Source organism: Chamaea fasciata, unplaced genomic scaffold (genome assembly GCF_029207755.1).
Source record: "Chamaea fasciata isolate MVZ Bird 193981 ecotype frontalis unplaced genomic scaffold, bChaFas1.0.hap1 SCAF_3, whole genome shotgun sequence".
Classification (NCBI taxonomy): Eukaryota; Metazoa; Chordata; class Aves; order Passeriformes; family Sylviidae; genus Chamaea; species Chamaea fasciata.
In genome coordinates, this window is record NW_027094088.1 from 15855882 (window position 1) to 15880470 (window position 24589).

The 24589-nt window shown below is 46.5% G+C and overlaps 1 protein-coding gene across 6 annotated transcripts in view; it reads left to right on the forward strand.

Moving 5' to 3' along the window:
* Window positions 1-5617, forward strand: part of LCLAT1 (lysocardiolipin acyltransferase 1) — a 112174-nt gene extending 106557 nt beyond the window's left edge. For all 6 annotated transcript variants that reach the window (XM_066178127.1, XM_066178129.1, XM_066178131.1 and 3 more), the window contains one exon: window positions 1477-5617. In XM_066178127.1, the coding sequence (XP_066034224.1) occupies window positions 1477-1985 (509 nt within the window). In that variant the 3' untranslated portion in view covers window positions 1986-5617. The remainder of the gene's footprint in view (window positions 1-1476) is intronic.
* The last annotated feature ends 18972 nt before the right edge of the window (window positions 5618-24589 follow it).

Consider the following 24589-nt stretch of genomic DNA (forward strand, 5'->3'; position numbering starts at 1 on the left):
GGAAGAGAAGGAAGTCTCTTGGAGGTTTATGTAGCAGCCCTTCTCCTGGTTGGGCCAAGAACTAAAGGATGGATGTCTGTCCTGCAGGATGACTGTAAATCGGATGGCAGAAATATTTGAAATAGGGGAGTTAAAATGCAAGCCATTCTCAAAACTAAAATGTTCTGTGCTAAGGTGCAACAGGCTGGCAATTATTTCCCTTTGTTAGAGCTGAGTTTCTAAGACATGATCAATTTTGGCATCTCTTGGAAAGATATCTGAAAGGTTTTACCTGTACAGAACACAGGGATTCTCTGCTCAGTTCAAAGGTGATCCCAGAGCTAGATAAAAGATGGTATATTGAGTTTTGCTCTGATAGATGTCCGAGGAGCCATATAAATCTCCTTAAAACCCCAAGTAACCTGCCACAAAACTGTCTAAGAGAGATAGTTTCAAGACAGCACAATTATAAAATACTCTGAAAGGCTGAATAGGGTTTTTCCCCCCTCTTGTGATATTTGGAGTTGAACTTTAAATACATCATTTTGAACATGGCCTTTTAAAGTAACTTTCTATTCTGGCCCTGTCATTTTTAGGGTTGTAAAGGAAAACCAAAATGCCAGGGAAGGAAAGGAAATGAAAATGAAGAATGGGGCTAAAGAGTAGGTTTTGATCATCTTTGCAAGAAGTGGCATCATCTGTGAGAACAAAAGTCTTCAATTGCTGCAACTGGAGACAGCTTTTAGTCTCCAATTCTATTTTGCCCTGAGCCAGCCAGCCAGCCAAATAAAAACAGCAACATAAATCACTGCTGGCAGAACTTAACAGTTATGCAACGTCCAGTGCACCACATGCCTATTTTTAGATCAGTTTTACACTAGCAGAATTTATTTTATGAAATCTAAAAAGAATGTCTGTTCAGAGGCTGGGGGATAAAGACAGTATTTAGTAAGTGCAAAATGTAAAAACACTTAGTACAAGGATGCTCTAGCAAGCCCTGCTTTGGCAGTACTGATATCCTTTCAAAAATGTTGGCTCAATTAGGCATGCTAATGAAGAGTAGGGGGTTTTTCATCAATAGCCCCTTGAATTTCTAATCTGCAATTGCAGTTTGAATGGTTAGCTATGCTCCCTTTACCCAAACAGCTGAACATCAGACTCACATATACAGCACTCGTTATCCAAGACCAGATGTGCCTCTTCTCTCCTTTACATTTGACTTAATTCTCTTACTATTGTAATTCTGCATCAGTTTGTACTGCGTATAATCTTGTTCCCAAAGCTTTTTGTTCAGATTCAGAACAGGCAGTGATTGGGAAAAGTTTGACCTTTCAGCATTTAGGTATTCTAGCAGATGAAACACCGTCTGCATAGTTATCGGATCTCTGGGATTTCTGCCATAATTTTGACAGTTTTCAATCATGTCTTGAAGCAGAGTAGTATTCTGACTGTTGCATGATCTGTACTGATCTTTTTTCCCCCAAACCTTTCTTCTAGGTAACAATCTCGATGCCATCCATGACATAACTGTGGCGTACCCCCAAAACATTCCTCAGACAGAGAAGCACCTTTTGGAAGGAAACTTCCCAAAGGAGATTCACTTCCATGTCCAGAGATACCCCATAGAGACAGTGCCCACTTCTAAGGAGGAGCTGCAGCTTTGGTGCCGGCAGCGCTGGGAAGAGAAAGAGGAGAGACTGCGACACTTCTACGAAGGTGGAAAATGCTTCAGTGCAGCAGGACAAAGCATTGTCCCGCCCTGTAAATCCGAGCTCAGGGTCCTGGCCGTGAAGTGCGCCTCGCTCCTCTACTGGACGGTGTTCCCGCTGGGAATGCTTGCGCTGCTGTACCTGTACAGCTTTGCACAGTGGTACTTTGCTGCCATGATCGTCTTTTTTGTTGTGCAGCAGAAGATATTTGGTGGGCTGGAACTCATTGAACTCACTTGCCATCAGTATTTTAAAAAGCAACAGAAATTTCATGACACAAAAGTAAAAATCAATTAGTTCCAGGGTAGAGGAAGGGTGGTTTTGAGATGCCCTGCAAATTTTATGCACAGGGAACAATTTTTGCATGAGAATTGTCTTTTACTATCGCCGTTGTTAGACCTTTCCACTTGATTCTGTGAAGAGAAAGAAAAATGTTAGTTATTGCTACACGTGAAAATGGTAGTTTTTAATCTCTGAATGTAATTCCGATGTTGCTTTCACAAGCAGCTAGCAACTGCATTCTGCTGTCATTAAGAAACAAATTGCTGGATTATTGAACAATCATAAGGACATTAATAAATGTGACATGCACTGATGTTTCATGTAGAAACCCAAACAGTTCAGCAAAGAGAGGCAGATGTATGATTTCTTTAGAGTCACATTGGTGTGAAGTAAGCACCGAATTTGGAAAACTGGTAAGTTTTGTTGGTAGGTGAAAGTTGAAGGAGAAGTTGTTCTGTTTCTTTTTTTTATTTCAAATACTCAAACTTATTTGAAAGTGATATATTTGCATAAGCTTTTCCAAACACTACTGAACCTACCAACTATTCAGCTATTCTGGCTTGGTCACTCAGGAGGATTTTTAAGCCTTGCAGTCTTGTGTCATAGTACAGAAAGCAGTACAGTACTCACTCTGCCTCCATTTAAGTGTTTGCTGATTATTTAATAGTTTTTATCTCTCGCTACTTCATACTGTTCTAGTCTCCCTGTTAGCTGTGGGAGACTTGTTCCTACTGTAGTATGCAGAGCTGCAGGATAGGGGAGTTGGTTTTTTATTGGGTTTTTGGTATTTTTTTTCTCACAGAGGCAAAAATAGCTGTTTGTCTCTGAGTAACTGGAAAATATTTTTCAAAAAAGGTTTCCTTGTATCCTTGTAGACATTCTTTGGTCAAAAACATTTTATTTAGCTTTCAGTAAGTTACCTCTCTTTCTTTCTTTAATTTTTTTAAAGTATTAATTTTGGTTTTCACATTGCTTTCTTTGGCATTTCACATGTCCATGTACATAAGCAGAAAGACTGTCTGTTCCATGCATGTCAGACAGACCTGTTGAAATGCAATGGTTCTCTCCTTGGTAGAACAAGAGATGGGTTTGGGTTTTAGACTTAGCACAGGGAAGAGCTGCATCTTGCCTTTGCATACTGGTTTTGTTGGCCTGATGACATCATTACTTTTTCAACCTCCTTCACAACTTTCGGTACTTTCCCTTATTTATGACATTCATAAAACCTGAAGGCTTAAACTCAGACAAGGCACTTTCAGGTGTATCCCTTGTCATATATAATAAAAGTAATGTTCAGGCTTACGTAGAAAAAGACAAAAACATTGCCAGCACTTCGGAGACACTTCATGTCTTCAGGTTAAATTGTTTTGCAACCTCCAAAATTTTAGACAATTTGATCAATTATATTGCTGCAAAACCTTTCTGACTTACTAAATATTTTTTTTTTATTGCATGAGGGCTTGTTTGAGCTGGACCCAGATGGCCTGGCTCCATTTGTTGAGTGGCGTTGCCATAAAATGTGAAAGTCCAGAGCGCAAAATGTTTCTCCTACTCTGCTGCATATCTCAGGTGTTGGGTCGGCATGGTGGACACACCTGTGTGCTTCTAAATTACAACACTAAGCATGTTGTCTAACGTGTTTGTTTCAAAGACCATTTTTTTAATGAATCACCAGCCTCTATTCACCTGTCCCTTGCAAGGTGACAAGTCTTTTTTAATCTATGCTTATGATAATTAATTGTTTATGATGCGGAAAGTACTTGAAGCCATCTGGTTTACTCCAAATTTTTTAATCCTTTTTTTCTTAAAAATAAATAAAAGTAGGTTTATATTTAGGGTTATGTTTCTTAATGATTTTTTCATGTTTGTATTTGTGTACCTGACAACTGGTGTTGCATTGTCGTGAGTGGAAGGAGGTCATTTCTGCACCTTGAGGTCTTTTTTTAAAGCAATTCTGTGATGTCACAGGCAAGGTTGCTGCTTAAACCTCCATAGCCTGGTTTTTCTTCAGCTTATACCCTGCACATTCAGGTAACCCATTGCAAGGGAAAACCTAAAAACCTCATTTGTGGTTAATGCAGAGGAGACCTGCAAGGTTTCTTCCAGTCTCCTGAGCCACGGCTGTGCTTTCATACCAGGAGTAACCATAGCCAGCCTACTCCAATAGCCTTAACATCATCTTCAGGAATGACTTCAGAGGACAGGTTCCATGTGTTGGTGACATAAAATACCAGCTACACTTTTCTCAGTCATTCAGAGAACTTTGTGGTGTCATCAGATGTACCAGGAACACCAGTGTGAGTCTTGGTCAAGGCACAGTACAGGATTTATGTCTCTGTGTAATTAAAGTTGGGCTCTGAAAATGAAGTCAATGCAATCCATTGCTGACCCTTATAAGGGATTTTCTTCCAGCTGGAGCCAAACATGTAACCTGCTGTAATGTGGTAAAAACATCCTGCAAAATCTGTAATTCATCTTCCTCTCTCATGTGTTTGGATCAAAGAGAAAGAATAATCTGCTTGTCAGTGGGCAGTGTCATTTAGCAATGCCCAACTCCATGATGCAGAGTGAGTGGTAAGTGAAGAATCCTCCTCTCAGAGGGAGGGGTGTTGGCTTTGTGTCTGATGTAAATGTTTAGGTTATGTGCATCATTTTCCAGGTCAATTAGAAAGGCAAGATGGGAAAAACGTTGAATGAAAACTAAAAGTTTTGTGGATAGAGAAGCTTCATTGTTTAAAAAGTGATTAAGGAGCTGGGGGGAAGATATTTCTGTGAACGCTTTTTTTTCCCTCTGGTGAAAATGTAGATTTTTAATCAAAAGGTTCTGATATACAGATTTCTTGGAGACTACTTTGTTCCTACTCTGTTTCCCTTTTCAAAGATCACTAAGATTGCATTTAGGGACATGGTTTAGTGGTGGACTTGACAATGCTGGGTTTACAGTTAGACTCAGTGATCTTTTCTCACCTAAATCATTCTGTGATTCTGTGCGGGGTAAATCACTTTGAAATTTTTTCAGTGCTGTTGGGATAAAGGTGCTAGTACTCCAGGAATCACATAGCCCTCTTCCATGGATTGGCACTGGGACTTGTCTCACTCAGTAGCAGGCTTGTCCCTGTTCACCTTCTCTTGCAGTCCCAGCAGCTCTCTGCAGGGCCTACAGGTCTTTCTGGGTCTTGCATACATTGTTTGGGATCAAGGCTGTGCTTTAAGGATGCTGCTCCCCTTTGCTCAATCAAATGTTTCCTCATCAGCATCAGGGGGTTTCTTTCTGTCTGCTCAGAATAGAAGGTTGAAAGCCTGCTATCTGTGTGTGTGTCATCAGGCTCATCTGGGTAGCTGGATGTCAGACCAAGACATTTTTCTCTTGACTTCAAAGCTGCAAGGCCCAAAGCTGGTCTGTAAGGTGTTGTCTTAATCATAGGAAATGTAGTTCCTAGTTTTGTGCATTGCCTCAATCGGTGTTGTTTAAAAAAGATCAATGTTTTTATAACCTGATTTTATATGTGCACTGTGTGAAAGGAAACACCAGGACACTACAAACCTACAGAAAGCCTTAGTTTTCAGATTTCACTGATGATATTATTAGAATGTTTTAACCATGTACCAGTTACTCTACAGCAACAATAAAGACCTGAAGCATTGCACGTGTTTAATTTTGTTGTTTTCTTTTTACTGCACCTGTAAGGCAATCATATGGGCAGCTGGCTCAGGCAGACTCCTGTCTGTTTCCATGCTTGACTCATGGATTGGGGCTATTGATGGAGGAGAACCCCACATCTCTCCAGAGGCTGGAAAGGCGTGTGTTGGGGGTTAGGGTGTCTGGCTCTACCCTCCCTTCCAGCTTCTTCATGTAGAGGCACAGAAACCTTTGAGTGTGCAAGAAGTACAGCTCAGCTTTAGCCTTGCTATGCTGCTTAACCAGAATTGCTGAAGAATAACCTGTCTTAGGTAGTGATAGGTGGGTAAGTCCATTTTAGCTATATTCTGTTACCTCCCGTGTAATCACTGACACAAGAAATGACCTACGGCAAGGTTCATATTCTTAGAGGACCTTTCTTTAATGTAATTCCAGATCACAGGCCCCTTGATTTCTCTCTCCATTGCTTGAGGGCTAATCAGGTGTGGAGGCACAAGGGCTGTTTTTCTCAGCTCCTCATTACCCAATGAGAATAGCCTTGCTGTGCTGGCCTAGGAAAATACCCACGTCTCCAGCAGGTATCCTGTGGCAGAAGGAAGAAACAGAGACTCTGGTAGCAGTTTCTGCAGCTGGAAGTGATATTGGCCATGTCTGTGTATGCTCACAGCATTCAAATCCTTTCCCCAAAGTCAAAATGAATGGCTTGTCACTCTGGAAAAGAGGCTGTCTCTTCCTCTTGGTTTCCTCACAAATACGCAATGAAAAAATGTATTTCTTTGTCTTACCTGTCCTTACAGAAGACATTAGTTATGGAAGCCAAAGCTTTCACCCGTCAGCTGCCCCAAACCCCTTCTTTGCAGTTCAGTACAGTGGAGAAAAGGTAGTCTTTTTTTCCTGAGGAAATAAGAACTTTGAATCACACTGCAAGCAATCTCAACCAGAAAATGCGCCTGGAAGCAGGGAGCATGGTCTGTGCTTATACCATGGTTGGGTGACTCTCGCCCTAGAGGGTTTGGGCTGAGGCATGTGAGGAGGACAGAGTTTGCCTCTGTCCTTGCTGGGCAAGCAGTTTTGTCAGGGGTGGATATCAGACCCTGAGATTTGAAGTAGATGTCTTTGTTCTGTTACAGTAGGGCCTCCGGATGGTTTGTCATCCCCTTTTCTGGAGGTCTTTGGGAAGACTTTTCTCTGGTGGTGGGACATGCAGGAGACTGACAGGAAGAGTTTGAACAAAACTCCACCTGAATTTTCTCTGGTGGGCCTTGCTGCTCTCGGTAGAATAGGGGAGACTGTTTGCTGCGTCCGAGATGCTTCATGCTGGGCTACATGAGAGAGGCAGGTGTGCAGGTGCAGGTGAGTGTAATGGTTTTGGTGGTCAGCAGCCTCTTCCCTGCATTTCTCTTTCCATCTTGCTTGTCTGAGGGAGGAGGTGAGGGCCTCTTCACCCACAGCTTCAGGGAGCAGAGAAGCACCTTCAGCCTTACCAGAGAAGAGTTCAAGGGGCTCAGTCCTCAGCATTGCTTCTGCATCCCCAAGAGAGGTAGCAGGAGAGGATAAGCTGCTGCATGGTGTGAGAGCACGAGGAGATGCTGTGGGAGGAGCAGGAGGCACTGCTTTCTGCGGAGCCGTAACCTGGCATTAACATTGCTGCTGGGTCTTGCCCTCTGCCCCCCTGCACTATTTTTTCCCCTTCCTTCAAGGCTTGCTCTGCTCTTTGAACTGCTGGGTGTCCAGTGACCCAGGGGAATGGATGTAGATTAACACTGAACCCAAAGGGGAGGGAAATGTTAGGGATAATAGGATAGAGGTGCTAGGGAAGATGTTAGCTCCTTCCAGTGCTTGGGTGCAGCTGTTGGGAGCATGTCATCCTGTCTTTAGAGGCTGAAAGGTTGTGTTAAAATATTTCTTTATTCAGAGGTCTTTTGAGAAAGTGAGGAGAGAAAGAACATCCTCCGTGAGGTGGTTCCCAGGAGGATCACTGGAATGCTCAGGAGGAGCCTCTCTCTGTTCTTACATGACAGGCTGCCCACCAGTGTTGGCATTGCCAACACAGCAGTGTGTCCCTGTAGCTATTCAGGGTGCTGTCTCCTCTCTGTGCTCACATTTCTCACTTGATGTCCTGTGTTTAAAGACATCCAAATGGCTCCTCCTGCTTCTTTTCCTGGCAGATGGGCAAGACCCTGAATTCTTTAAGGAAAGAATAATCTCTCACTGTCAGTAAGATTCTCACTGGCAGGCTGGGAAGCTACCCACCTTTCCAGGGAAGCTTGCAAAATTACTTTTAACAGTGCTGCCTTATGCAATCCATGTTTTGCCTGGCAGCCAGGGCTTCCTCACCTTCCTAGCAAGGAGCTGCCTCATCATCCCCCTCCCCACTGGCACAGTTAGTTTCCCTTCCCGATTATCCACTGAAATTAATCAAGTGGAGTTGTTCTGCCTGCTGGTAGGTCCTGAGGTTTGCTTCCTACATTTTTGCACCCCCTGCCAGTGCTGTTCGAAGAGCTCTCTGAAACTCAGCTCCAAACTCACTTCATCCAAGTGCCCTTTTTATAACTACCTAAGCAAAGGTCCCCCACTTTACCAGGGCTTTCCTTGGTGTTTTGTGATGGGCACAAATCATCAGTCAGTGGGTCAGTCTCAAGGTCACAGCAGGGAAACCTTCCAGCACTTGAGGATCAGACAAACATGCACAGTCCTGGACATGGACAGGTCCAGATCTGAACTTAAGGCTGCTTCTCACACCTCTTAACACCAATCCCTGCAGGAGAAGAACCAGCATTTAAAGGAAATGGTCTAAACAACCTCTTTTGGCAGCAAACAAAACTTTTCTGATTCCTTTATTGTTCTATGCCTTCTTTCTCTCTCCCTCCCAGGAGCAAGAGATAAGAAGGTTTTGGGACACCCTCTGTTGCTTGAAGTCGGAGAACAGTGATCCTGGGGCTGCTGTCCTATGTGGATCAGGCTGTGCTGGCCAAGTTCACAAAGCAGGAGCTGAGGACTGCTTGACAGTGCAGGCTCCTTGCACCTGTCTGTCCCTGGAGAGACACACAAGGAGAGGTACTGGATCCAGTTCCTTACAGTGGGCTCTGGTGTGGGCACCTGGCAGCTGCTTCATCTGCACAAAGAATGTGAGGTCCTCATGGCCAACACAAGGACAAAGGGACATGGAGCACCATCCTACAGGATCCCAGAGCTTCAGCCAGTGGCTGGGAAGCCAGAGAGGAGCACGTGGTAAAGGACCTGCTGACCAACAGCCCTCAGGTGGCCTTGGTGCTCTTGGTGTGAGTGATGTGGGCCAAGGGTAGGGACGGAGCACAGGCACCCTTACTGCAAGCCAGGGCTGTGTCTGGCATCAGTCTCTGACATTCACCTGTGGGTTTGATGTTGTATGTCCATCTGGGACAGGTATTATTTCTGGCCCCTGAGGCCTTGGCTGGGAGTAAGTGCCCCCATCGTGGGCAGGACAGCACAGGATGCAGCAGGATAATGGCAGCAAATGCCACATTGCCAGCAGCAGTGAGGGCTGGCACAGATATTCCAGCTGCAGTAACCTAGCTGCCTGCCTGAGCCTGTTCCTACCGTATGCTCAGCACACTAACCCCCAGGAGTTCATCCTACTGATTTGGTGGGGTTTTGTCTGACACAACTGGCAGTGGGGCTGATGTTCAGCTATGATCTCTTCTCTCTCTCAGCTTTGGTTCCTGCACCACGTGAAGGATGTTGTGTGGTCTCAGAACATGGGGTGCCTCAGCCTCCACGCCCAGCCTGGCTTTAAATTAAGGTATTGAAGCTCTCAAAATTGTCAGGTCTCCTTCTCTACTCCCATCTGGGATGAGTGACCAGGGGCAGGGCAACTGGCTCAGGCCTCTGTGGTCCATCACAGGGCTCTTGCATCAGGGCAAGAGCAAGCCTGGTCCTGTGGTCACTCTGTGGACAAGTGTCACAGCCAGTGGACATCTCCAGCCTCTCTCTACAGATGCTGTGCTCCTCTAGAGATTTTGCTTTCTGTCTGCACTGGGGAAAGGGAGATTCTTTTCCAGGAGCCCCTGAGAGGCAGCGCAAGGAGATGTTTTATGCAAGATCACAGCAAGGTGTTCAGGTCTGCCTCCTCACAACATGTGAAGGTTAAAGGCAGGCTCTCAGCTTTCCATTGCTAATGACAGAAAGTGCTTTGTGAGTGAGAGAGAGCATAATTAGGGATTAATGAGAAAGGAGCCTGTGGTTTTATTACCCATTGGACATCAGTCCTGTGGATGAACAAGAGAGGTTGCATTAGCTGCTTCCTGCTGAGTCCTTCCAGCAGGAAAGTCCTTAGCACACTTTCTGCATCATTTAAGGACAGGAGGTAGAGGAGGGCACTGCAGGCAAGGAGTGATGGGGCGTGGTGTCCTCTGCTGCAGGCTGGGACAGGCCCCAGATCTGCGGCCCCACAGGGGGACTGTGGACCTTGGGGCAAAGACCTTGGGCTCTACTCCTGGCTCTGCCACTGCCCAGTGGCATGTGTCACACACCTCCAGCATCCCAGGTGCTTCAGCAGGACTATAGATATCTCCTCAGGCAGTGCACAGTGGCAGCCACAGCATGCCAGGAGAGGTGCAGTCTGGGTTCAAAAGCAGAGCTATTTGCTTATGTGAAAGTCAGAGTAGATCCCACCACTTTGGGATGAGCCTTCTGCCCTGCTTCAGCCTGAATCCAACAGTGAGAGAACCTGGAAGAGATCAGATAAAGACAGGAATAAAACCAGGGAGGTCAAACACCTTATCTTGAATTAGCTTCATCATTCCTGGCCGTTGCATAAAAGCTATTAAAGTTATTACAGGACATGCTGGATGCTGGCACAGCAGGAACAACAAATATAGGTAGAGTGGTCCTTGTCATAAATATCATTCAAGCTGTCTTGACAGCCCTCTGCCATCATGACGCTGCTCGCCTGGCTGAGCGATGCCAAACCATGGGTGCAGCTGATGGGAACAGCTCCTTCTCTCTCTAAATGAGACAAGGCTTGCATCCTCAAGGAAAGAAACCTCCTGCTGTGGGGGCAGACCTGCTTTCCCTGGGTCCACTCTGTGGGGATCTTACTGCAAGTGCCACAAGGAACCAGAGGCTGGGTTTTAAAAACCATGGCACAAAAAGAAATCATTCCACTTGTGCATGCATTTGTCAAGTCTATTAATAATGTGCTTCACACTGTACTTTGAATGCTCTTTTTAATGATTACTCTGCATTTTGCCACTCAGCCATTGCAGTCACATCTAAGTCCTGTAGTTATCAGACATTCATCTTGTAAGATCACAGCCCAACTCCACTGATGTCTCACTCTGTGATACCAAGACATCTTTATTGCCAAGCACATGGACTTTTCAAGCCTGACACAGCAGAGGTAGGTGCTTTTGCTGCTCTGTTAGCTAAGCCAGGTGCCTTTTCCATGTATTTTCTATTGCACCCATTGGTATGAAATCCTCTGGTTACCCCTCATCTGCCAAGTGCTCTGACACATCCAGTTAGGAAACGAAGACAACTTTTAGCTCAGTGTCTCCAAATGCTAATCCTCCCAGTCTACTGCATCTCCCAGAGCAGAGGGGAGAATTAGGGATGGGGGGCCTTGCCCCACACACCAGCAGTGATGGGCAGAGCAGAGAGGTCGCCCTGAACCTGGAGTACTTCCAGGGCCATTGACCCTCACTGAGTCACTCATTAAGATGATGCAGCAGGAAGTCATTGAAAACAGAAGACAGTGGAAATAAAATGAAGAGCGAGGCATCCATTCACACCCTTGGCAGAGGCATTTCTGTTCCCAGTCCCCGCCTGCCTGCAGGGAGGACGGGTGCTGCTTATTAGACAGGTTATGTAATTGAAGTGGTCTATATTTATCAGGAGAGCATGGCGTACACACCTCGAGGGTCAGAAGCCCAGCAGTTTGGAGAACATTAGCTCCACTAATGAATCAGCAGGGAGAAGGACCTAAAAATATGACTATGCTGCAGAAGGACATCATGGGGTGGCTCAGGGAGCCAAGGTCAGGAGGCCCCAGTGTGCCTTTCCAGCCCTGGCTGGTGTGGTGATGCTGTGCTCAGATGGTCATTGCCTCAGGAAAGGCTAAATCCACTCTGTGCTAAACTTTCAAACTCTGGTTGTGGTCTTGGATGTTGAGCTGGGCCTAAAGCAGGAGGGAGACCCTCGATCCATGCCATAACCACTGTATTGCAAAGTCAGCCTCCTTTTCGCATCCTTTTCCCTCTGAGCCTGAAACCTCAACACTCGTGGGATCTATCCTCCTTTTTAGGGCATAGGACTACTAAAAATGATTGATTTCCTTCAAGGTCAGGGTAGTCCTTGACTGGTCCCAGACATGGAAGCTGGTTTGTGTTCCCTGTGCTGTTATGGGTGCTGGTCAGACATGAGCTTTGTGCTTGCTCCTCAGCACTGGGGAAACTCAGGACAGGCTCTTCTTCATCATGCTCAGTGCCCAGCCTTCAGGAGCAGCTGTGCCACCCCATGTCCCCCATCTGTCATCAAAGTGGAGAAGCTGCAGCATATCAGGAGTGGCCTGCAGTCACCCTGTGTCAGGCTGGAGACAGTGAGGTGAGCCAGCAGGTGGAGGGGTGTTTCTGCTGCTTTGCATGGATAGAGATGGCTAGTGGGAGTTACTTTTAGGGAACTGAAGAAGGTGGAAAGAAATAACAAATAGCCTTTGTTTTCTTGGTTTCTGCTATTGTAGGTGAATTTGTTTGCCTGTGGTGCTGGGGAGCTCAGCTCTGGTTTACTCAGGGCAAACAGAGGCCCTTACCTCATCCTGTGTTTATGCAGTGTCCACACTGGCATTTACCTTTTTAAGATCATTAATACCGTGCCCTCGACCAAATTCTGCCTTCTTCTAGACGGGTTGGTGGACCTGCCTGCCCAGGGCAGAGAGCAGAGCCTGGATACTCAGCCTGTCTCCTGAGACTGGCCATGGCCCCAGTGGCTGTGTATTGCTGCCACATCCTCAGTAATATTTCGGTCCTTGGCTTCACGTGATTCAGACAAGCTCTGAACCCTGCCTACCAGTTGGCAGACACTAAAACTGTAGAGGGGTAGATTTACCCCTCTACATCATTTGTATCATTAGATTTATCAAAGCTGCTGACTTAGTGACCCATCGTAGCCAGGGCTGATGTCCCTCTCAGTGGGGTTTGCAGAGCAATGGTACTTGAATCAAATGCTGCACTCCCAGAGGCTCCCTCTGATCCACCTGGAGCTTCCACGCTTTGATATGGTTTGGAAAAGCTTGGTCAGAAAGTGCCTTCTCATTGGTATTTTTGTGTGATTCTGAAGAACAGCTCTCCCCCGTTGAAGTCAGGGTGGAGGTTACCTACAGGAGCAGAACAGCTTCCCAGCTGCTCCAGCTGGTATAAACCAAGCCTTAATTGAGAGGAGAATCCTCTGAGGAGCAGCAGTGTCTGGGGGGCAGTAGAGGAAGAGGTCAGAGAGAAGAGTTCAGGGTTTGGAGGAATGCAGGCAGGTGTCAGCGCTCCGTGTGGAGCTCTGCCATCAGGCACAAGCTGGGATCCTGTTCCCCACACCTGGAGATGCTGGCGGCCCTGATGGCAAGCATAGGCCCCCGGAAAGGGACCAGGAGGTGAACACCAGTGGTCACACCTGTGCTGTGGGCCCAGGGCACTGATAAGGCATTCATCTGTGTTGAGCATTATCTCAGTCCTACCTTCAATGTAAAACTTTGGTGCATTTAACATAAACTACAGGAGGATGTTTTCCCATCACACCCTTACTTCTTGTCTGTGGGGTCTCTGTGGTCACTGCGAAGTCCACCCATGCCACTGGATCAGTCCTTCTGGGCTTTCACTTGGTCAAGCACCTGAGTGCCACCTCCTCTCTGTTCCCAGCAATGTCACTGGCTGGGGCTCAGAGACCCAGCCCACCACCACAGGGATGCACTAGCCAGCATCCCTGGCCTCTCTGGCATCAGGCTCTGTCCCACAGCAAACAAGGAAAAGGACTGATTCAAACATAGCTGTGGGGCTGGCCTGCCCACTGCATATTTCCTGAGCAAGGTAATTTATTTGGAATTGTTGGTCCTGGCAGAGATGTTTGAGTACATTTCTCTGCGCCCATCAGTCCTCTCTGCTGATAACTCAGCTGCCACAGCAGCTCCTCCTCCCCTGGCCCCACATCTGCCAGACAGGCTCACAAAGCAATCCTTCTCCTGCAGTGGCTGCTGAAATTGCTTTTTGTTTTTAAACCTTGGGACACAAAAGCCCTACCTTTATCATTTGCCTGCAGTCCCAGCAGTTCCACATATCCTCATTAAATAACCACTGATCTTCAAGTGAATCTGACAGGCCCCAAAGGTAAGGGAGATCCAGATGCCTGGTGTGCCTACAGCTGGTCCCAGATCCCTGTGGCTGCAAAATAGGGGGGTCTCCTCCCTGTGGAGTGGGAAGAAAGGCTGCCAGGAGCCCAAAGGAATGATGAGCTTGTGCCTTTCCACTGCAACATGGGGGCAGGTAGCTGCAAGGACTGACTTTATCCCAGCCCTGCCAGAATTTATATGGACAAACAATAATAATGGTTCTTTACAGTGGGTTTTTGAGATGGAAAAGTGGCAAACTGGATTATGGCCTGTGCAATTTCATATTCCTCTTCCGAGACACAATTTAAATAATCCTTTTTCTTAATTTATTTTTAATCTCTGTAGCACAGACCCTGAGGGAGGATATTGCAAGAGGAAGAAGACTACCAGCCATTGGTCAGATGAGTGTGAGGAGGTAGGTGTCCATGGGGAATTTCAGGCGCCAACCTGACTCCCAGATAGAGAAGATTTGAAGGGAGGGATGGATCATGCAGGGATATTGATGCAGCTCTCTGTCCAGAGCAAGCCTCAGTCTGATCTGTCCTAAAATGCCCAAACTTTCAGAAGTGTTTGGACTCGATGTGTGAAGCCTGTGTTTTGTTTGGGATTAGCTCCCAGCTAGTATCTCCAGCCACTTTGCTACAGGGTCTCCTGGAGGAAAGACCACCTTGCATTTTGGGAAAGATCATGCAAAGAGGAGGTCCCTTTCATCCCCATCAGACGTGAAACATTCCAATGAACTCAGTGATGGGAAACGAGGAATCACACCTGAGAGAGGTGACAGGGGAAAACGTGGTCACTGGTGGTTGTTTAGGGCCAGGAGTCTGCTTTCTGGAACAGACTAGAGCTGGGCTTGCAGCAAATTTACAGCTTGACAAGGATGCTCAGGAGTCCCTGCTGGGGTTCACTTCACCCTGAGACAAGCACCAGCTGACACATAAATGAACTGGCTTTTCCCCCCAGATTTCACAAAGGCTGGTGCTGGGCTCTGTAATTGCACAAAGTTTTAGTACAGCTCCTGTCTCGACTAAGTATCTTCAGGCATCACTAATTAAATTGAATTTACTGGAACGACAAGTGTCTCTCTCTTCTCAGCCACAGATGTTGTGACTGCAGCTCAGGCTCCAGAACAGCCTGTTTGGACCTGCTGCAGGACCCTCAGGCTTCCCTGGCTCAAGAGTACTGCCTGGATGCCTCTCCCAGTGTGAAAACCAAGGGGCAGACCAGGGATCAGCCCAGCATGGTTTTTATTTCTTCAGATAACTCAGATGGCCACAGATCTGTCTGCAGATCCTTTGTCCTCCTCTTTGTGCCCGGTGGGGAGAGTTAATAATAGATGCTGGATGCTGCAGGAAGATGCAGAATTTAAATGAATTCCCCTTCCTTCTTAGTAATAAAAATGTTTCTCCCCTAAGAGCCCCTTGATTAATTGATCCGGCAATTGACAAATCAAGGATGGGAACGCATAAAATCCAATAGAAAGGGATGAAAATAGCATTATGTACCATCTGATGCAGTCAGCGATGTCACGCAACCAAATGACGGCAGAAAAACGGGACCTTGGGCTGGAGGAGCCTTCATTAAGATGTGGCATGGGTATTATTAAGTAAAAGAACATTGATTCTGTTTGAAAGATTTGGCCATCCATATTAAATATAATCTCCGTAATGTAATCCTGGGAGTTGCTTTAAATGCCAGCATCACTTGGCTGCATCTGCTTGCTGGGGCTGCTGCTCCAAAATGAAGATGAAAACTTCATTCTCCATCACCCATTGTGCCCCTCTGGCAGCTTGGTGGGCTGTGCCCATGCAGGGCAGCATCAGCATATGGGCTCCCCACAGGGAATACGGGCGTGCCAGAAAGGCCCGTGCATCTAAAGCATGTGTGACTGTAACAAAACAAGTCATTTACTGAAGCAGAAGCAGCCAACACACTGGATATTTCAAAGCCAAAAATGGCTTTAAACTCTGGGCTTTCATGTGAGACTTGAACACCTGGCTAAATTCTTAGCAGCAATTAACCCATGTAGCTCTAATCAAAATCTTTGGAAGCTGAACCCCCTATCCCAAGTCCAATATGACAAATTCTGATAAAGATTTTTTTTTTTTTTTTTTTTTTTTGCTGTCTCACAGATGTCCAAATCCAGCAACAGCAATGCCCTCTCAGGGCTGCCATAGATATGTGTGGGCTCACTCGAGAGAGGTGGCACTTGCTGAAGTCCCCATAGCTCATCAGAGAAGCAGATGTTTCAAGACTGTGGAAAAGCACCATGGAATTCACAGCCCTGCAGCACAACTGATGCCAGGGTCCTCCCCCAGGTGTGTGTTTCCACATAAAAATGGTGCACCGTACCACTGGTCCCAGCTAGGAGCATGGGCACGATCCCAAAGAGCCATGAATCTCACATCTCCCAAACCTCAGAGGAGCTGGGGATAGCATTCCTTGGCCACAGTGTGGGAAGGAGGTGAGGAGGAGGATCTCTGTTGGGGACATGAAGCCAAAACCCAGCAGTGGTTGGTAGAAGTGCTCTTAGCTAGCTGCCAGGGGCATCTGCAGTCAGAAATCCAGCCCAGCACATGCAAAAGACTCTTGCAGTCAGAGACAGAGAAGATTATATGACAGGAGGGCCCATGGGCTAGAAAGCACCTGGGAAAGCATTAGTAGGACTGAGGGAAGATTGAAGATTTTGGATGCAGTTGTTCCTGCCTCCCACAGGTCCAGTGGGCACAGAGAAGGCAGTGGTGTGAAGAGCAGGTGCCTGAGCACATGGGCTGCATGGCCCTGCTAAAGGAGCTCAACAAAAGGCATCAAAACTACTTCCTTGAGAATCAGAAGTGTCCAGACACAGCTGAAGGCACTGAGCCACTTGTCTGTAATGGAGTCAATTTTCTCCTTCAAAATGCAGCATATAAACCTTTTTATAGCCATCCATGCACCAGCAGAGCTATTTTTATTCCCTGCCAGCTGTTGAAAGCCATTTCTGTGGCTCCCTCTCCATGCCCTTGCCCACCATCCCACAGTCACCATTTCATTGCCTGCTTGAGCACTTGGGACCTGAATGACAAAGAAACAGAAAGTTTTCACTCCACTCTGGCACTGCTTTGGGGCCAGGAAGGAATTCTGTACTGGTGGGGGCTGACAGGAGATGGGAGGGGGACAGTGGCAGCAGTCACATGTGGCAGGGCTCTCCCCATGTCCCTCCAACAGGATGTCTGCTCTGTGCATCGCCTGTGGTTGTGGGGTCACAGCAACAACGAGCTGGGCCTTCCTGTGGTGAGAAAAATAGCAGGGTCCAAGGGAAAAGCAGGCACACTGATAGAAGACGACTCTTTGGAGGCCCAGAAAATGTCTCTGGTGCCAAGCTCCTCAACACCGTCCTGCTGGAGATTTTAGGATTTGTGAGTAAGAACCCTTGTGGTTTTACCCCAATTTTATTCTTCTGCCAAGGGCCACTTTTCAGGTAATGGGCTGTGCAAACCTTTGTTCTGACCAGCTTCTACCTGGCCTGGTATGGGAACAAAGCAATCCTTCCCATAGGTCCATTGACTATTTTTCCATCTCTGTTGTGACTGTGAAACAAGGAACAAGATAAAATCCCTCTCAAGAACACCCTGGGCAAAGCCCATGTTTTCCTAAGGTAGCTCTGAACTAACTGTTTAACAACTGGGCTTTCCCCCAGGTCTTTCCTTACAGTAACTGCAAAAAAGGAGCAGCATTGCCTTTCCTTTCCCTATGGAAAAGGACAGGGTCACCTGCCTGTGACCTGTGTCACCACAGCTGTGACTCTATGGATCAAATGTACAGCTCAACAGATGAGGCACAAACTCTTGCCTCCCCTTGCAATCAGTCCCATGGAGTGTCTGAAGGAAATACAAACACAAACTCCTTTTGGGGAAAAAAAAAAAAAAAAAAAAAAAAGGAGAAGAAGAAGGAGAAAATGGAAAGAAAATAGATTTGTGTTGGTTGGGTGAGTCCGGTCATTTTGAAAAGCTGCAGAGCACAAAGGTGAAAACATACATGGAAAGCAAAATACAGAAGCTTTTGTGTGGTGCCAGCAATTTTCCTTCCCTTCACTGAGAAAGGAGCTGCCTGAATGTGTGGTGGTACAATCTGCTCTTTCAAATGGCTGAGTCAAATACCACCTAAATTACAAAGAGTTGTATAGAGGCATGAAGAACCCATAATGACAATATTTTGTCATTCCTCCCTCAGATAGATGCGGAAAATACGAAGGAGAAAAAATAATTACATTAAGGTTCAGATAGGATTTTGATAGCAGTTATGAAATGAAATGTAAAGGTTATTTTCAAACCCAAACCCTGGATGCTGCTCCAAGCAGGAACAGACTGGCAAATGATCTGAATTTTTCCATTTTCTTGATATTGTCCCTATGGATGTGTTTACCACATAGTCTGGCATCGCAAACTTAAATTTAAAAAAAGGGAAGGAAAAAACAAACCTTTTTCTGGGTACCCCAGCAAAACACATATTGACAGAGCAAGGGCTGGATTTGATAGTTCAGTGCCAGGACACCTTGCTCTGGGATAAGAGTAGCAAAGAGCAGGGTTGGGATTCAGACTTCATGAAACAGATCTGTTTCCACCCTCAGCGCTTCAGGTCTTCAACCCTGAGTACAACTTGCAGCAGATACTTGGTATAAAGTGCCTAGCATTGTCCAAACCTGGCTGAAAAGCCTCTGTATTGATGCCTGTTGACTTTGATGAGTTGGTCTCGGGCACAGGCAGCCAGAGCAGGCAGGCAGGCAGGAAGCTGACCGGGCTTCTGGAGACCTCCAGGCAGCCTTCACACCTGAATTCACAGGAAGCTCCTACATGTCCAGTTTCTGGTTTTTAATCTGGCCAAGTTTGCATTGGATTCAGCTGTGCCTAGATCTTGTCTGAGAAGAGGAAAGAAAAAGGACTTCTTGTTGCTCAAACCAGAAAAGTCAGTCTTAAAATCAGTCTACCAGCCCTAGAGAGGTGATCGACATGGGAGAGAGGAACCATAGCCCAACCCTCAGGCCTGACCTTCTCCCTTTTATCCCAGGGTGCAGGGAGCAATTCCCACAGTGTTCAACAGCAGCTGCTCCTTCTTCCATCACACTGGGTTGCAATCTTATTTTTGAACAGCTCCTCAGAGTGACTTGTTTCAGATCCTCCTTTCCAGCTATGTCTTTATCAATGAGTTCTCCCTCTCTGCCATAATGTTTTATCTGTCAGGGCTGGTCCCATGTCACATGTGAATAACTCACCTGACAACTTGAGGTTATCTGACATTTCATCTGCCTGGTGGTCAAAAGCCAGTTGTGATCCCTCCAGTGGTTTTGGGGCCAGACTTGACTATTGCACCTGCCTGGCAAGATTTTCCTCTCTAAAACCTTTCCATAATCTGGAGTGTTTGGGGCACTGGCAGCTGATGTTGGTTTTTGCCCATGAGCAGTGATTCCTGTCGCAGAAAGTGAGTGTGGAGCAGGGCAGTAAAGGTGACTGATGGCCACAGTGGTTATTTTCCATAGTGGGGCAGAGACTGTGTTCTTGCTGCAATGTGGTTGTTGGTGTTGGCTTTTGCTGACCTGTGGGTTCAATACTGAGGCCTGATTAACAATGTGCCTGCTTTTCTTTTCTTCTCTCCAAAGCCTTTTCTTCTCTTCCCATTTCTGAGGAGCTCAACACTGCAGGATCATAGAATCGTGGAATGGTTTGGGTTGGAAGTGTCCTTAAAGGTCCCAAGCCGAATCTGGATAGTGACACCAAGCTGAGGTTACCTACACGGGTTCCTGCTTGCTCATCCGTTCTGGGTAAGTGAGGCATCCTGTGGCATTCCAGTTGTCTTTAACATTGTCACCATATTATTTTTGGTGCCATTCACCATGAGCATCATGCATAGTAGTAGTCATACGATTGCTGTGAGAGCCTGGGAAGCAGCATGTGCTGTCAGTGACATACCAGCAGCTCCCTCCCTTCCCAGATAGGGTATTTAGGTGTTTACCCTCCCTTACAAGCTTCCCCTGCCTGCTGCCGTTCCCTGGCAGTGGCGAGGGTGGAAGGATGCTGCCATCATCCCCATTGGGTTGCCCATCTGTATGCTGTGCGTGGCAGTCACAGATATCAGACATGGCATCATCTGAGAAACGCCAGAGGAAAATGCTGAACCACAAAGCACTAAGAGGAAAAGGTTAAAGACCTCTCCCAGCAGCCCTGCGTGCCGTGACCGAGTGAGAGGCTCTGACTGCAGCGCCCCCGCCCACCGCGCTGCCGAGCTCCTGCTTGATCCCACATTTTTCTGTCCCGGAATGTGCGCAGGGAGGACTGGCTGCACTCCTCGGAACTGTGCACTGAATGGTGATGAAGTGACATCGTCATGGCAACACGTGCAGATTTCCTGGTCGCCTAGCAACCTGATGCAGACTGATGTAAGCCGTGTGCTGGCTTCCTCTGCTGGCTCTACTCCTCCGATATGTCCGAGAGATTTGTGGTGGCTTTAGTTGAGGTTTTTCATGGGTTGGACGTGCCATGACATCAGAATGATGAGGATGTTGTTTTTGTGTGTGCACAAAGGGGAAGGGATCAAGATTATCTCCTCTGAGAGCCCTCATCCCGGGCGCTGTCTTGCTCAGGGGCACTAATGTGCACATGTTGTTTTTAGAGGCTTGAAAGTACTTAATCTTGTACTTACTGTAACTGCTTTGTGTAGCACAGACTTGAGGAGACACAAGGATGCCTTTAAGTGATTTTGTCTCAAGCTATCCCTCTTGATTTTTGCATTAGTCTTGTCAAAGGTACAGTATTTTTGGGCATGAAGCAGCTGTAAACAGGTCTGATTTTTTCACAGCCTGACAGCACATCAGAGCTGTAACGGAAAGCTGTAGGCCTGATTTTTGTGCAGACCAAGTACCTGCAGAGCTGACTGACCCATTAGCTGTTTCATGGGTCATCTGCAGTACAGCAAGACTAAATCTTTGTCCACAGTCACACTAAATCTCTGTACACAACGTGAAATGGCAAAAGCCTGCAACATCCTTCTGGCTTAAGGGTGTGTTTTTTTATATGGAGGAGAAAAATATTTTTACAGTGATGGGTGTGGCTTCAGTCTCTGCTGATGGCCAAATCAGGATCTACAGATGCCAGAGGTGTCTGCTAAATGAGTCTCAGTTCAGTGACAGTGAGGACCCAGGTAAGATGCAAGACATATCTCATTAGAAACTCATGTTGCATCAGTCTTCTCACTTTGAAAAATCTGGTCCTCAGCCTCAGGAAGCAAATTAGCACTTTGATAGACAGCGACCTTAGTGGAAGGTGTTAATTCAATTAGCACAAAGTCCTTGGACTTTTGGACAGCTCTGCTCTGCTGCAGATCACGGAGAGGCAGTTCCTGTGAGCCACAACACAAAGCAACCAGGGAAATGTGCTTGGAGAGGACTGTCCAAGGGTCCTACTCGAGTCAGCACATGTGCAAATTAGACAGAACAGGCCTTGTAGGAAAAACAAAGACTCCTTCATTGTCCTGGTAAGGCTGAGAAAGAATCCCAGGCTGAAATGGGGAGCTTGGTCTCTGGAATCTCTTCTGAGGTTATGGTGGGTTCTCAATCATGTGGACCCCTGTGTTGAACATCAGCTGGAATCTCATTTGGAAATAAAGAGCAACAGTACAAAACCAGGGAAAGCTGAATTACAGCTGAGGAATCAACATCATTCAGCAAGTCCTTCCAGATCTACTGGACCATCCATTTCTGCCTGCTTAGCCCTTTGTTTGTCCTACATAGATCAATGGAAATGATGAAATACTTCTTGTGATGCTCCACATGGCCCAAGGAGAGAAAAAAAGCCTGGAAGAGGGAAGGGGCAGCAAGCCTTTAATGGGTCAGAATCTGCATTACCAGGGTAACAGAGAGGGAGGGAGCAGTTCTGGGGGAGGCCAGGACCACCTCAGTCAGCCACTGGTCCTTGCTGAGATAAGGATGGAGATAAGGGCCTCCTGCTTATAGAATGGTGCTTGTATCTTCTTGTGCTCTATGGGACAAGAAGAGTGGACACTCAGCAAATTATGCCATCCATGACATCATTCATAAGCAGACAATGCCCTCAGTGGTTTGGGAGAGGTGGAGAATAAAGGAATAAAGTCCCCTGGCTCAGCCAGGAAATCCATGCATGTCCCAATAATTCCAAATTCTGAGAAGGACCAATCATGATAAATAAATAAGTAAATAACATAATAAATAATAAACAAAAAAGATTGCTGTCAGGTTTCATCAATATGGCACTGCCAGTTCTGCAATGAAGTGTTTCAGAAGAGCCAGAAGAGATTTGTTTCCCAGGTTTCTCATCATCAGGTCCAGGAGATGCAGATGAAGAAATCTGTAAGGAGATTGAGCTGAAGGCTTTAATCATCCAAAAGACAGATGGAATGGCTGTATAGATCACTTCTCAAACATGCAGGGTGTTTTTTAGAGACAGCAGTCTCCAAACAGCTCTTCCACATGATGGATGGTAGTAAAAAGGAATCCGTCACTGTTTGGCTTCAGGCTTTTCACTCAAAGACATGTTTTATACTGTTTGTTCACAGAAGGAAAAAAAAAATAGTTCAACAAAGACTTTATTTATTTGCCAGTAAATTGTACAGAACCTGAAAAATGAGCATACCAAATTGGTGGTGCTTTTCCCCAGGTCACCTGGACGTGAGTTCCTAAGGGCTGATGCCAGACAGGCAGTCAGCCCCGGTGGTCAAAGAGCTAACTCTTACCCTGAAGCAGCCCCTTCTGAAATCTGCTTTTCTGATATTTTTCAGGGATTGTCATCAGACAGAGATTTCCTCCTGTGAAGCCTGTGTTTCTGGAGTGAAAATCAGAAGAGCCTTTCTAGATGCCTGCTTGTCAGATGCTGTGGAAGTGCCAAACTAAACAAAATTACTGTTGTCTTTTAAGACATGCGCCTAGGAGAGGCTGTGGCAGGCTTTTAAAAAACCTCTTCAGTGTCATAGACCTTGATAGCATAGTTCTTCCTCCTCTTGTCCCTTACCCATCACCACTCTTTCCAATAACTCATAAACGGAGAGCCTCTTCCTCACTTTTTAAAAAATTTGTTCTCTTTTCCTTTTGGATATTGAAAACACTGCATTTATTATTTCTTTCCCATCCTGTCCTGTCCCGTTTGGTCAAGTAATTTCTTTGAAGGGAAACACCTGGGGCAGTACCTCCAGCTTCACCCACAGGGCTGCCCCAGGCCCAACGCTGCATGGCTCAGGTTGGGGTACTTGGACTGCTCACATGGGAGTATTTTCTCCCCAGTGCAACATTTTTGGCTGAAAACTGACTTATTTGTTGCCGAAGAGGTGGCATTTCTGTGAGAAAAGCAGCTTTTCCATCAAAGCAACACCTGGAAACATGTGGTAGAGGACATGATAGATTTGTTATCCCTTGGGAAGTTGTACCGATGCTTATGAACCCCTTGGAGGTGCCTGGATGGCACCTCTCTGGTCAAACCTGCATCCATCTGGCAGTGGGAGATCTACCCCTGTAGCTTTCCTTGTTTCCATGCAGCCTTGGCCACCAGCAGGTCTCCAACACTAGGCCACCAGGAAGGGTTTGGGTGCTGCCAGCCCCCCTTGACTTCTCTGCCTCCCACCATGGGCCTGCTACAACCACAGTGTTTGGGGAACATTCGTGGTAAGAACAGGGATGAAGGTCGGTTTTACCAGAGCCATCACAAGGAAGAGCTTATCCTCTGTCTTAACAGTGCTGAAGTATTGCAGGCATTGCATCAGCAAAGACAGGAAACATAACCTGGTTTGCAAACTGGCTTGATGCCAGCCACCAGTATTGGACCAATTCTTGCAGTCTGCAAGCACAAAAGCTCTGTAAGAAGCTTGGAGAATTTTAGTATTTTTAATATTCTGCAAACATAAATGACTCCTTAGGTGGGCAAATACCACCTCATCCTCAGGCTTCTTACCAGGTATAAAACCTGCCCTGGGGGGTTTATCACAAAACCGCTGGAAACTGCAAGGAGGTGAGAAAGCTTGACTTGTTTGCGGCCCCTCTTCTGCTGGCTGTTGTGTTTGGGTGAATGGTTTATTATCTTCTGCCTAATTGCTTTACTTCCCAGCCCATTCACAGAAAATCTGGGAGCAGCACCAGTCTGCCTCCCTCCCGGGAGTGGAAATAACAGTGCTGGTAGATGACATTTGCAGGGGGTTTTTTGAGGGAAGGAAAAAATTGTTCCTTTTATATTTTGTTTATGAAAGACTGAGAAAAGTCTCTCTGCTTGCAGATTGATCTGTTTACTTTAGTTTTGTCCCATTTGATTGATTTCCTGGAAATCAGACACAACTAGCTTTGTGGAGGAGACCTCTTCCATGCTCTCGGCATCAAGCTTGTTCAAGAAAAGAGGGAATGCAACCTGGAGTAATGGCAGGCAGAAGCTGTTCTTACCTCTGCACTGCCAAGCCACCAGCCCTCACCATCTGTGCTGGACATGGCATTGCCCATGGGGGTGACTACAGCTCCTTGGTTGTACTTCTTCCCATTTCCCTCTTGGGAAGGGCAACACATCGTAGTGACAGCCCTGCAGATGTTTGACTCCCTCACACAGTGGCTGAGCTGAGGCGATTAAAGATACCTGTGCCTCTTTCCAG